This window comes from Silurus meridionalis, chromosome 8 (assembly GCF_014805685.1).
Source record: "Silurus meridionalis isolate SWU-2019-XX chromosome 8, ASM1480568v1, whole genome shotgun sequence".
NCBI classification, from domain to species: Eukaryota; Metazoa; Chordata; class Actinopteri; order Siluriformes; family Siluridae; genus Silurus; species Silurus meridionalis.
Genome location: NC_060891.1, coordinates 16,834,351 through 16,849,378, shown reverse-complemented (window position 1 = coordinate 16,849,378; position 15,028 = coordinate 16,834,351). Strand labels below are relative to the sequence as shown.

The following is a 15,028-nucleotide window of genomic DNA, read 5'->3' as shown; positions in this document are numbered from 1 at the left end:
TTCCAACTAACAGAAACAGCACTCAAGATACGTTCAATTACAAATCTGTTCATAAACAAAAATATATCATAAATAACTTACTAATCTCTGCCCGGACAGCACCTCCAACAGAGCCAGCAGTTTCACCCCATCCTTGATGTCCTCAAAAAGGTCATTGATTTCTAAAGGAGGTTTACGCTACAGGAAAGAGCACAAAAAATATATAGATAAATACAATATGTGTCAGCCTGGAAAAACAATGCAACCCAGTTCTAAAAACTATAGACTTTCCTAAAATGAAGTATGTTTCTCTTTTAGATGTATCACAACCACAATTAAAGTTCAGACCATTCCAGACCTTTTAAACATTAAGTGCCTCACGAAATAAAAAATATACATACACGAATGGGACAATATTCCTCTCCTAAAACTCCCAACTGGTTTCCTTGGTATCCAGATGTATACGGATATATGTTGTTAAAAGAAGAGGGAATGGTATACAGTGGTAAACGTTGTCCTGTCTTAACCTTTTTTAAATTCGGTTGTAAAGCTAAAAAGCAAACTAACCAACTGACTGCAACAGTGGAGAATTACATATTTTGATGTCTTTTATCTGATGGAAATTACCATTAGCTAGCGAGGTATAAAAACAGACTACAGTAATCACTTATGTTAAACTGGCTCATTTCCGGGCATGATCTCCTAATTAAACCATCAAAAAAGCATTTGGTATTTTCATGAAATGTGCCAAAAAACCACAGCTTTTCCCAAACTGCCAAAGACATAAGCTTACTGTTAAGGTTACATATTTCACCAAACTGGCTTTCCAAATGTATTACATATTACAAATAGAAACATGCAAAGAGCCTTCCCTTTCTCAACAATAATTAGAAGCACCATGTTGTTCATGCTGTGACAGACTGAACTGGCCAAATCAGGAGACCGGAGGCTACCACATGGCACAATTCCAAATCTTCTGCCATAGATAATAGATAAGTCCACCTATTTTTTTTATATCTATTTTAATCAGAAATACGTTATGACGAATATATTCCTTGCAATCTGATGACTCAAACTTTAAAATAATATACTACCAGAATATCTTCTGTGACAGACACAATGAACTTTAAAATTGATTATATACAACATGACATGCTCTTTTATTGACTATTCGATATTTAAATAGGTTAACTGGAGTTAACTTTTAGGGCACAAAATGTTAAAGGAAATGGAAACAATGAGAGTGTAAATGCTGAGTCAGAGCTCAGTGAGTACTTTCCATAGTGAATCCAAAAAAGCATGTAGACGACAGTTCCTTTTAGATAAAATACACAGGAGAATCAGAAGAAAAAGTGGAGAGGGAAAACAAATGGTATAAGTGGGTATATAGAATCTGGAGCAATAGAAGAACATTTCTCAGTGTATCTTGATCAGTGTTCATGTAGCAAGCAGTTTATGTTTAGCCCAAAAGACACAATTGCAGTGCATTCTTCAGCTGGACATCATAAACAGGTCTAGATTTCCGTAACTAAGTTTCCGTAGCAAATTCTGTGAAACAAAAGAGCCTCTAAATCCAATCTGGGTCTGACTGGAATACTTAAATCCACCATGTCTGCTAGCTTATTCTTTCCTGTGGCAGGAAAGTGCCTCGTCACCAAAGCAACTAATCATAAACAATGAGTTAAGTACACTAAGAGAGAGATGCTATAAACCTAAATGTCTTTACCCACTCCAGTGATACATGGGAAAGCTAGTTATTTAGTGTAAAATTACATAAAATCCTAATATTATCTTTTCAGGTATCATACAAAAGCAATATCCAAAATGCCAAAGGCCCTAGGAGCAGACCTTCTCCTGCTGAGAATTGTTCCAAACCTTCTTGTGCACCATCTGCACACTTACATTTCCAAAGCCTAACTAACACACACACACACACACACACACACACATACACACACACACACACACACACATTCCATTAGACAGTGGGAACACCAAATGCTAATAAGGCTCATTATTTGCAAAGCACCAAACCCTATTCAGCCCTTCCTTTCCAACTTGTGCATTCTAAAACATATTTGAAAGTGTGCTTGGTGCAGGATGTGTTAGTTGGTAGCCATACTAAATAAAACTCATAAATCTGCATTGATCACATGATTATCACAACTAGCATTATTTTCACTTCCTGATCAGGACACTCAGTCTGAAAGTATTCACAATTCAGCAATTCATCAATTTAACAGCTTTAAGATCTTTAGTTGAATGTTTTACTCTTTCAAATATTGTATATTATATAAACCTTAAATGCTTTTTTCTGCTTTTCCAAAAGATCTTATTGCATCTTAAAAAAAGAAGAACAATTTGCTCTGCTAGCTTGGATAAATCCTTATTTTTATTTTTATTTTTTTTAAGGTAGATATCTAAAAACTATTGGAAACTTTGACAAAAAAGGCTATACAGAAACCTCTGAGGCATGGAGTGCACATTGGTAATTTAACAAATGCACCTGCACAAACACAGAGTCCAAATACAGAGAACCTGTGTAAATATAGATGTAACATTTTATCATGTCACCAAACCAAACCAAAAGCCCTTTCCGTATTACTGAAAACATCTGTAATATTTAAACTTCTGGATAACGATTTGCTGTAATACTTCTTTTCAACCCCAACTACAATCTAGGAAAAAATCAGACAACTAGCACAAGCTTAGGCCAACACGCAGGCCAAAATAGTGGGAGGCCAATACAATGAACTATTCATGCGGTGCACATGAAACACAAATAACCACACATTTTTTTTCACTATAACTACAGCACTACATTCAACCAGTGGCCAGCAAACGTGATCTATTGTCTACTCAGCTGCATACGACCTTTAATGACCTTTAATCGTTAGTGCTGCTTCTATTGATTACACACTTGCTTGACTTCTATCAAGACCATAGGACATAAAGCTAAGCACATGAGCTATTCTGTATGCATGGATGAAAGTGCTGGTCAATAAAGATATCTTTTTATTCACACATAATAGTAGCATACAATAAAAGAATCTATGCTAATGCACTGCACAGAACAGAAAATGTCACTCATATCAACTAAAACCTGGTAATGATTTAATTAACAAGTCTGTGACTTAAAAACATGCATGCAATCATGTCTGAAAGCAATGTTACCTTGGCCAGATGTGAATTAATCCACTTTGTGAAAGTTCTTTTCTGTACCAACTCCTGTTCATCTGAAAAAGAAGAAAAAATGGTAAAGACATGAACCATGTCACAAACATTACATGTATCTATTTTTGCCAGATCGTCAGTGAAACTTTAAAAGTTTAATAGTGTTCATCATCTCGAGCAAGCTAAGCCTTCTTTAGATATTTTTTGCAGTATACACTGAAAAAGATATTGTTATGTCTATCTCAATGTATATCTTTTTAATACAGAAGTAAATGTCACAACTTCACTATGCACTTGTGTAGGGGGATGTTTTATTCAACAGGTCACTACTGTGGAAAATACATTCTTTTAAATCACAAATAACAGCATGAACAAATACTAATAATTAGGAACTTACCCAGCCAATACAAATAGTAATACATTATCATAACTACAGGAGGCTTAACTATGTAAGCTGTAATTATCACATTGTAACAATGTAATTCTGTAAATGCTCAACATTGTAAGTCATTCCCATACATAAAGCTGTTATAGATGAAAAACAACAGCATACACAAAACAAATTAAATATTTAATTGCATTTATCATACCAGTTCATGATAGGTAGTTCAGCTCACCCACATCATTCACAATTAGGCAAGAAGGGCTCAAACATCTCACATGAAATGCATTCACAAGAGACAACCTCTTCTTGCATGCAGTCAGCCAATGCATGGAAGCCATTTCCATGTAGCACCATGATTTCCCATAACAAATATTTATGCAGATTCGAGGCAGTGTGGCCGCGTTTACATCAAACATGCGCACTTGTATGCAGCTAACATTGGTGCACACGTGCAATGGACACCTGTGCTAACTCGGGCACGTGAGCAGCAGCGAAGAGCCATGACACTGATCAGTAATTACCTCTCTCTGGAGGAGGATCGCAGCTGACCAGCAATGTCTAGTGAGGCCCACTGCTGTGTCACTGCAAATCTCGCTCATGCATCTGCTTCACCTACATACAGCACAGCACACACTACATATAAATCTGTGCTGTTGGTCTCGCTCACGAACATCTCGGGAGAGATGAGACAACCACTTACCACGCAGATATTGAAAGAATCCAGTCACCAGGTTTAAAGATGTGGTCTTTTTCACAGCTACATCCCTGAACTGAGCCATTCTGCTGGGCTGCAGACTCGCTGTTCTTCCTCAGTGTCACTCACTGAGTGTGTGCTTCTGAAGATGCCATCCAAAGAGGAAATTTGAGGAGGGAGGAAAAGATCAGCAATCCTTTTTTTCCTTTAGAAAGCAAAACAGAGCTGGCTGCACTGCTTTCCTGGGAGGAAAAACTGACCCCCCCTCTCTCTTTTTCTCTCACTCTCACTCTCTCCTCGTCCTTTCCTGTTATGTCCCCCTTTTGCTCCCACCGACTCTCGGCTGGGGAGAGGCCCTTAATGGAGGGCTGCTTTTATGAGGCTGGAGGTTTTGTGTTGTCAGTGGTGCAAAGGAGCCATGCTACTGTGGATGTGCCCAACCAACCCCCGCTGCTCTGCTCAGCCTCCAGCACCATCCCCTGCACCTCATCATCTAAGGCACTGCTTATCCAATCAGCATGCAGGGAGCAATGCGCTCATAGGGTGGCTGGTGCTCGTGTTTATTCAGGGGGCAGGGCTAGCTCCAATGCTGTACAGCTTTCCAACTGATATGCCACCAAAACAAGTAATCCGAAACTGTGATGTAAGAAAAACCTTTCGAACTGAGACTTTCTTTTCCTAAGAATAAATTTCAATTGTAACTGAAGCTTGTATTTAAAATTGTAATTTCAAACAAAATGGTATATACATACATGAGAGTACATCATCCCACAATCTATTGTTTAACATTTCAGAGGAAAAACTATTATAAGGACTAATATTGCACAGAAAAGTGTATAACGAATGGTTTGTTGACAGAATGGAACCAAAATTAAGCAAAAAGAAACATGAAGGTCCATACAAACTTTAGGTATTGAATCATTTATGTTAGCAAACATTGCTACACATCTGCCACCTGTTGTCTTATTGTCACGGCAACTGGCCTTTCACTCTGAAACCAATGAACAGTCCTGTGTCTGTCATGTCTATGCTATTAAAAAATTGTGTTCTCTGGTCTGGGTATGGATATGTCGTAATAAAATATGCCCTATAGATACCCACAGTCAACCTTCAGGTTATAAATATTAGTAGTACTTTTGTCTGAGCTACAAATCCACTTAAACACTTAATCTACTTGCATAGTTTAAGTAATTATAAATCAATCTGCTTTTGTACTTTCACTACATGCAGAAAAACAACAATTCTAACTCTAAAGAGTTGATTTGTGCTTAGCTAGATGTCATAATAAAAGAATACCAACTTGTTACATTCATATTTCTCACTTTTACAGATAACTGGATTGTGATAGATATAGTACCAACCCTACTGACTAATCCCTCAACTCTATACACTAATGTAAACTCTGGAGGTAATCTGTACACATTTTCAATTGCACTAAAAATAGATATGCAATATTTTAAATTCATGCTAAAAAATATATTTTGGTGTCTGACTTTAAAAAAGTTCCTCATTCATAGAAAAATATGAAAAACTGGTGACTGCAAATTGTAAGTTTTGCTTTAATTATGCATCCCCTAATAGGCAAAGCAACAGTAAGTGCGCTTGAGTTAAAGAAGATGCTCTAAATGATGCAGGCTCCAAATGATATTATGCTAGCCAAATAATCAGGTCCATTTGGCACTTAACATAAATTAGAGACAGACAGCACCCTTGGCAGTGGGTCAGATGTAGATGTAGTTTCCTGAGTGAAGATGTTCACATTAAGGATTAAGGGATTTGGTTTATTTGTCCATCAGGGACCACTGGAAACGCCGACCCTTTACTGGTGCATTTAGCCTCTGCACATCCCTGTGATTCTTATGAAATCTGTTGCAGACATTGCAATGTCACATAATAGTCACCAATAAAATACAGAATTATCTATAGGACCGATATTATAGTTTTAATTGTAATAGTGTTTGTACAACAAACATTTTCTATGTGGTTTTTATTAAGCATTCTCATGTATTATTGAAATGTATCCGAATCCAAATGTTCCAGTGGCTGGTTGAGAGGGACTCAAAACCCTGGACTCCGTTCTGCCAGAAGAGCAAGTAGAGTCTCTGGCAGCTGCTCCTGACAGTTAGAGGACGCTGCTCTGACCAGAGCAGCATACGAGTGTTTTCTCTCTGTGTGTGACAACAGACTTCAACAGACTCAACACAAACAAAAAATTACTTTATTAACCACGTTTTGTACACAAGTACAAAGAATTCAGAAGCATGATTTGATCTTCTGGAATACCAATGAAGAAGAATGATAAAAAAAAAGGCAGATACGTTGTAGTGGGAAATGCATGGCACGCTATTTAACCGCACGCTCTTTACTGGTGCGTGTCACTTACCACTGGAGGAAACCACGCTTCAACCTTTCATGATGAAACTAACAACTGTTGCAGTAAACACCCTCTTGTTTCTTAACTTCCTACCATGGCAACCGATTCAATGTTTATTAGACACACATTCATTTTCCTATTCCAGAGAATATATGCTTCATACAAAATGTTAAATATGGTATATACGTAAATGATATGATGACTAAGTAGGCTACATCACTGGTGAAACTGTTCACACCTTAAAAACCTTTGACAGCTCAGCTTAAACTATCACAAATCTGCAAATATGTATCACTTCCTTATGCCTGTACTCTATGTGCAGCTGTAGATTTTGTTAAGAGCGTTTCGCTATATGGGCAAATTTTATAGAGGTCACAACTACATATTAAATCAATGCATTGCACAGGCTGTAACGCATTGGTCCTAAAACCTTATTTAACTAATAAACTAATTAGAATAACTTATAATAAAAAATGAAGAAAGAAAGAACAAAATGGAATATACTGGGCTGTAAGATCTCTGCACAAAGGATACATTACAGAGAAGTGTCTCTAAAGAATGTATGCTGGTTATAAACTCTGAACTACTTAAATTATGTATAAAAAGCAAAATAATGTCCTGGCACAACCTATCTTTGCTCGGTCATTACTTACAAACCTCCTGATGGTATTCTTCTACAAAGCAGTATAATAATTAAACAGTCACCCAAGGCAAAAAACACAGTAAAGCATGCATTTACTTATTCATGGAAACACTGTGCTCCAAAAAAAGGTCTCTCTGTGTATCATGGTAAGCTGGAATAAAGATCCCTTGAGGTATTTATATTTCCATTCTACTTCTACCATATCAATGTTATTACCTATTGATAAGTGGATCACTAGCATGTGAGACACAGGTGAAATGCAAGCCTGTAAGCAGGAAAACAATGGCTAAACAAACAGCTATAAATACTAAACCGTAGATTCAAGGAGCCCCTCAGCAGGGTGATGTAACACTATGGGGACCAATGAGACGGGAATTCAAAAAATATTGATTTGTTCCCTGATCAAGGACAAGAGTAGTATCAAGTTCTATCTGTCTTCATACACGCTGTTCATTCATTACAAGGCTTGGCTGGGAATGAATCAGTGAAATTAATATGAAAAGAAATTCGTTTTTTGTAATCTGTTTGTACTGTATACTGGTGTTTTTACTGGTATACTGGTCTAAAAGATAAGGTATGGGCTGAGTATGAGCAAGGCATAAGCTAGAAGCTGCAAAAGTGGTATTTTATTGCTGTAAAAAATAGATGGTGATTGAAAAAATGTGTGAGTCAACATCAGCAGCACTTGAAAGATCAGCAACACTATGATGTCCCTCGAGATTAATAACTGCTTTGTTTTTTTTCTCTCTCCATACCTGTATGGTAAATCTATCTGGAAGCACTACTCACCACTGCAGTCAGAATGACAATAGCCTGGCCTATACAATAGCCTCTTATACCAATACATGTGAGAAGCAGTGAGGGAATCAATTACATACAATGCATTTTTACTAATCCTTTGTTTTAACACTGTGAATACATCTTTCTCTCAGCTCAGACTTTTGTCACAAGGATGTAAAAGTTAGTCTTGAAAAGAAGCCTTGCATGCATTTGGTCATAGCTTGGCTCTCTTTGGTAACCAAAGTGTCAGATAAACTTCCAGTTCTGCAAAGCAGAAGTTCTCAAAAATAGAATGGGAGTGAAAGAATCTTTGCAAAAAGCATGAAAAACATACTTATTTTATTGTATTTTATTGCTTTTAAACTATAAGTTCTATTTATAGCTTCATCATCACAACCAATATCCAGCTTAATCGAATTTCCTAATGATCTAGCAGCAGTGAAACGGTGCTTAAACAAAACCAGCAGCACTCCCAACCACCTGCCATTTTATATATATTATGGTCACATGAGGAACAGGGAAGTGAAGAACTGTGCAAAACCTGGCGTGCCATACAGCAATGCAGCACTGCCAAGGAGCACCAGTCAGTCTAGACATCATGCTGATTATGTCACCATAGACTAGCATTTGGAGTGTTTTTCTTTGATCAATATTTGGCTTAGAAAACGCAGCAAGCTTTTACTGACATTCACATCCCTACACACCAGATAACCTGAATAAAAATTCAGCTTTTTAATTAAGTAAAGCATGAAGTGGTTTATGGTCAGTGCATTAGGAAATGATGTAGGACCAGATGGAAGAATCTGTTTTGCTGTAATACAGACACACACAAACACACACAGATAGATTTGTGTGTGTGTGTGTGTGTGTGTGTGTGTGTGTGTGTGTGTGTGTGTGTGTGTGTGTGTCATTATCTATGTATGCAAACTCTATCAAGGAACCACATTTATCCAAACCTCTCACTGATGCTTGCAGGTGATAAAGAGCGGTGAGGCAGCATCACTTACCTTGCAGTCTTTGCATCACATTTCGAATGTCTGTGGTGGACCTTCCGAAAGGGCTGAGCGAAGCCATGGCACTCTTCTACTGTAATGTGTTTCCACAACCTGCCAAGCAGTTAACAGAGCAACTACCGCACTACTTTCTCAGGAGGACATACCCACTGAACCCTTTCCGCAGCCCTCTCTACCTCCCTCTCTACCTCTCTCATGCACAATCCAGGAACTTGATTTGTAGTTGGTAAGCATCCAATGAGAAAGCAAATTTCTTTTCCGGCCCCAGCGAAGACTCTGCCTCAGTGTCCAATCACAAGCCTTCTTCCTGTCACTGTCTATAGACAAAAAAAAATGTCATCTGCACAGGAACACAAGGAGTGTATACGAAATATGTAGACATATTACAGTTATAAGCTATTGATCGAGGTTAGTGATTAAGAAATATCCTACTTTCAATATGCAAATAGAGGACACAAATATTTTAATGAAATTAATACTAAGATTAAATAAATGTGTTAAAAAAAAAATGCAATTAATCAAATTAATGTTTTTTACTCGTTGAGGAAACTTGACATATATTAGAGTATAATCTCTCTCTTTCTCTCTCTCTCTCTCTCTCTCTCTCTCTCTCTCACACACACACACACACACACACACACACACTCAATGAGGTGTTTTCCCTTTGGAATGTGATCCCTCTCATAAATATTATTGCAAACTACCGCCCTCATATAAGATCGACCGCAAAAATGGATTTACATCAAGAATTTATCACAAATTCTATAAAATGGTTGAAAAAAACATTACGAAGTAAATTACATATAATAAATATTTGTTATAACTCTACAGCTCTACTTGTGCTGAAGTTCTGCCCCCTTTTCAATGACCTCTGAGTCTTCGAACGCTTATACTCTGAATATTTTGATGGGGAGGTACTTTAAAAAGTCACCTTCTTCATAAACGTCGCCATTAGTCGGAATAATGTTTCCGCTGAAATTACGTAGTTGTTTCAAATAACGATCGCGTCTCTCTCGGTCCCTCGGTAGTACAAAAGGCAAACCTGGGATACACACGTTGTCCATAGTAACAGTGTAACAATATTGCAAATCATGGCGTGATTTTGTCGCCATCTATCGGTTCATTACAGCACCAAAATGAAACAAATTAGCAGCTTTTTATTGATGTATAGTTTATAAAATATAAAATATTAATTAATAATAATATATATATATATATATATATATATATATATATATATATATATATATATATATATATATATATATATATATATATATATATATATATATACATACACACACACATTTAATTTATCCCTGTAAATTTATTCCTCATGAGCAATCGAGTGGTGACACTAGGAAGGAAAAAAACTCCCTGAGAGGATAAATGTATAAAACCTTGTCTCTAAAGAGGTTCTATCCTTGTCTGAGTGGCACCGAATGTCCCCAACAGGTATGTCACAAGCAGTGGTGGATAGTAACAAAGTAAATTAAATTCGTTACTTAAGTAGCTTTTTTACTAAAGAATTTCCATTTGGGGACACTTTTGCTTCAACTTCTCTACATTTCAAAGTCAAATATCTTACTTTTTAGTCAACAACATTTTGCTAAAAGAGAAAAGTAGATTCAGCTGTCTTGTTTATAATTATTATAATAGGACATTATAGCCATCATCAATAAATACTTTTGGATATGTACAAATACTTTTGTACTTTCACTCAAGTGAAAGTTTTTGGCCATGGATAAATGTTTGAAAGAGCAAAAAACTGAACTAAAGCGACAAACCAGAAGTGCATGTGTGCGTGTGTGTGTGTGTGTGTGTGTGTGTGAGGGGAGACAACTCCCAACTCTTGCATCATAGCCAAGACCTAATTTTGCCTCATGTATGTGGCTAACAAAAGAAAGAAATTGAATTGACCTTACCTTCCCTCAAGTAGACCACAAAATAAAGCACAAATGCAACATACAGAGAACATTTCCCATGGTGTTATGAATATACTATAACAAAAAAGATAATTCAAGGCACACTTTCAGGTATTTTTCCAGCATTTTTTCCTTATTCATGCAACAATCCTAAACAAAACAAACTCTAAATTAGACACACATTAGCTTGAATTATACAATTAAAATTATTAAAAAAGAATGAACCGATATCATGATGCATTGCTTCAGTTCTTAAGCATCGTCATGGAATGAGTCAGTGACCATTTGAAAGAGAAGTTATCTAAGTTTTGAATGGCTGCCTCAGGGGCGATGTACTCGCATCGCATTTAGTTGTTATATTGCGAAATGAAATGGGTTCATTCTTTTTGAATAACCGTGTATAATAGAGGTCTACCATCCTAAATTAATACAAAGTTTCCAGCTTACTAAGGAGAAAATTTACTGGCCTCACAAGTTTTAAATAGGTCTTACATTAATGTGGTTAAAATGTAAGTGTGCCTTTGATTAACTTGTGCATTATATTCCGTCCCCACAAAAGAGCATTTTCAAACATACACTATATGGACAAACGTTTGTGGAAACCTGACAATAAGGTATGTATGTGATTTTTTTAAACATCCCATTCCACATTTAGTTCCCATTTGCTTTTATAATAACCTCTTTTTTTTTCTGGGGAAGATGTTCCACTAGATTTTAGAGTGTGCTTGTGGAAACTTCAGCCACAAGGGTGTTAGTAATATCAAGTACTGGTATAAGGTGAGGAGTCCTGATGTGCATTCAGAATTCCAAGTCATCCCAAAGGGGTTAAGTATGGTTGAGGTCAGAGGTCTATAGCAGGTCACTCGAGCTTTTCTTTCGGCTGCTCCCATTAGGGGTCACTACAGCGGATCATCCGTCTTCATACTAATCTGTCCTCTAAATCTGCCTCTTTTAAACCAACTACCTGCATGTCTTTCCTCACCACATCCAAAAACCCCTCCTTGGCCTTTTTACTTTCCTCCTTCCTGGTGGTTTCATCCTCAGCATCCTCCTTCCTTTATACCCCATGTCCCTCCTCTGCACATGTCCAAACCATCCCAATCGGGCCTCTCTCACTTTGTCCCCAAAACGTCCTACATGCGCTGTACCTCTAATAAACTCATTTCTAAACCTGTCCATCCTCATCACTCCCAAGGAAAACCTCAACATCTTCAACTCTGCCACCTCCAGCTCCACCTCCTGTCTTTTTGTCAATGCCAATGTCTCTAAACCATACAACATCGCAGGTCTCACCACAGTCCTATAAACTTTCCCTTTCATCCTTGCAGATATCCTTCTATCACAAATCACTCCTGTCAATCTTCTCCCTGCAATCACACCACTCCAATGCCCTCCCTCTCATTTACACACGTCTTACTCCTACAGACTTTTATTCCCTTTCTTTCCAGCACATACCGCTACCTCTCCAGGTCTCCAACTCCAACTCCTGGCTTTTCTATTGCCTGTTGAGATTGCCTCTATGTGTTCAATCAGCTTGGAAAATCGTGTACCTCCATTGGGTTCTCCAGTGGGGCAAAAAAGTATTTAGTCAGCCACCAATTGTGCAAGTACTCCCACTTAAAAGATGAGAGAGGCCTGTAATTTTCATCATAGGTACACTTAACTATGAGAGACCAAATGAGAAAAAAATACAGAAAATCACATTGTCTGATTTTTAAAGAATTTATTTGCAAATTATGGCGGAAAATAGTATTTGGTCACCTATAAAAAAGCAAGATTTCTGGCTCTCACAGACCTGTAGGCTCCTCTGTCCTCCACTTGTTACCTGTATTAATGGCACCTGTTTCAACTCATTATCAGTATAAAAGACACGTGTCCACAACCTCAAACAGTCAGACTCCAAACTCCACTATGGCCAAGACCAAAGAGCTGTCAAAGGACACCAGAAACAAAATTGTAGACCTGCACCAGTACACTATGACAAGTGTATTAGTGCAAAATTTCATATAGTTTAAAATTAACTTGTTTTTATAACCCCCCAGCAGTGACACTGAAATTATTCTGAAATGCAATCATTCTAGACATCATGTACTAGCATAGAGCATGGTTCACTGTCAAGTCAAGTCAAGTTTATTTCTATGGAGCTTTTCACAACAGACATTGTCTCAAAGCAGCTTTACAGAAATCAACAGTGAAGGTGAACGGTGTGCATTTATCCCTGATGAGTAAGCCTGTGGCAAGGAAAAACTCCCTTAGATGTATATAGCAAAACATTTTGTATATATAAACTGAGACATTTAAGTTTGTTTCAACAGTAAAATGGCCAATAGGTGTAGCAACAAAGTAGATGAACTATATTTAACACATGCAGAATTAACTTTATTTTGCCACACCAAATTTTTTTTCTATTCATAGAACAGCTTTGTTAGTGATAATTAAACTCTATGGTGAATACAAGAACAGCAAAGATAAAATGAGACTGAGGAAATATACTGATGGCTTTGATGTTTGAGGTTTTGGGTGTATTTCACACAGCTTTACATGTATAGTAAAAGCTGAAATCTTCATTAGAGCAAAAGGTAGGCGTGTAGCCATTGTTTTGTATTTAGTGAAACAAAGGAAATGATGCCAGAGGAAACAGCTCTGTTCCTCTGGTCTTCTGTCCCACGCAGATAAGCCATGGAATTGCTAATTTTATAAGTAGAGAGGCAGGAAGAATGACGGCAAAGTTTCCGTCTTTGCGAACAAAAAATGAACCAACCTTCTTGAGGAAAAAGTGTTTCTGAGTGCTGTCTTACTCTGGGATTTGACCGCATGTGATTTGCCTTTCTGTTTATTTGCATTATGGCTGCAAATGAAAGCAATGCCATTTTGGAGATACTTAAAAGTTTTGATTTTGGTAAGTTTCTTATTATGTTTATGTGAAATCTTAAATGAGTTAATCTTTAGGTATTAAATTGAAACTAAAATATCTTACTGTAATCAATATCTTCCTATCTGGTTCAGTTTTTGGCAAAATTCATTTAAACATCAATCATGTTTGTTTATTTAGAGGAGTTGATCCTGGCCTTCTGCTTATCAATGCTTGTTGGTCTGTTAATTGGAATTCTAATTTTCGTCCTCCTAACCTGGATCTTGAGACACAGAGCTTCAGTGAGGATTAGCACATGTCCTAATCCATCATCAGGAACGACTGGATTACGCAATCTACAAGGCCAGCATGGCATCTACAGGGGTAACGGCTTCAATCTAAACAATGACGGCACAAGCAGAGCCGTGTTAAACCTTCAGAGACAGACATCTGTTGACCCTAACGAACTACTGGGACGCAGCCCGAGCTTTCAGGCATCCACCTTTCGACCACTGCGGAAAAAGGGAAGTGATGAAAAAGAAGATGAGAATCAAAGAGCTTTGCTTCATGACACCACTGGCACTGACTCTGTGACAGATCCTTATAATATGGGCCAATCAGAATCCTTCTGGTTAGGGAAAGGCAGTCTGAGAGGATTCCTTCCTGCACAGACTCCCCCACCTGCATATGACAGTGTTATACATATATTTCAAGAAACTCATACCTGATTTCATATGTATGTTTGTTCAATTGTGCATTGCGGTGATTATACGTCATTAAGGCTTTGTTTCTGCAGGATGATAATTGTTTCTGTAGGATGATGTTTTTTCTGTAGGTATCCCTTATCTTGCTGTGCAGATTTTTAACCACTGATGTGCCAACTAATGCAGGACTGATCACAATTGTATATATCCTGTTGCATGCAAATGTGTTCTAAACATGATGTAAATATAAAAAGAATAAATTCATGCAACAAAAACCTCTCTGCAAAATCTTTTAAATTGCCGAAAATACTGGATTAATCATATTTACGTAATGACCACATTCAGGGAACATATTCATGAATTTCCTGCTTGAGAAGGAAAAATGTGTGAAGGTGCAGAATAGATCATCTACAGATTTATCAGCTGCAAATCGGTATGGAGAACAAGCATCATGTCTGAGAGATCTTTCCGTGTCCCCGACTGGGATATCTCATTAGCATGGATAA

At 37.4% G+C, this 15,028-nt stretch overlaps 2 protein-coding genes across 2 annotated transcripts in view; one reads left to right on the top strand and one right to left on the bottom strand.

Annotated features, from left to right (window-relative positions):
* syne1b (spectrin repeat containing, nuclear envelope 1b) overlaps nucleotides 1-9,216 on the bottom strand; it is an 82,236-nt gene extending 73,020 nt beyond the window's left edge. Inside the window, 3 exon segments of the mRNA XM_046855724.1 lie at nucleotides 82-177; nucleotides 3,154-3,215; nucleotides 9,037-9,216. Of these exon segments, the coding sequence (XP_046711680.1) occupies nucleotides 82-177; nucleotides 3,154-3,215; nucleotides 9,037-9,103 (225 nt within the window). The 5' untranslated portion in view covers nucleotides 9,104-9,216.
* Nucleotides 9,217-13,628: 4,412 nt separating this feature from the next.
* myct1b (myc target 1b) lies at nucleotides 13,629-14,797 on the top strand. The gene is made up of 2 exons (XM_046856079.1): nucleotides 13,629-13,866; nucleotides 14,020-14,797. Exons 1-2 carry the CDS (start codon nucleotides 13,812-13,814, stop codon nucleotides 14,544-14,546), a joined length of 582 nt encoding a protein of 193 aa, XP_046712035.1. The 5' UTR covers nucleotides 13,629-13,811; the 3' UTR covers nucleotides 14,547-14,797.
* The last annotated feature ends 231 nt before the right edge of the window (nucleotides 14,798-15,028 follow it).

What these genes read in the sequence shown, in the direction of transcription:
- myct1b (XM_046856079.1), top strand. Translation starts at nt 13,812, where the DNA reads ATGGCTGCAAATGAAAGCAATGCCATTTTGGAGATACTTAAAAGTTTT. An exon ending in ACTTAAAAGTTTTGATTTTG is followed by an intron (nt 13,867 to 14,019) that starts GTAAGTTTCTTA and finishes TTGTTTATTTAG; the next exon opens with AGGAGTTGATCCTGGCCTTC.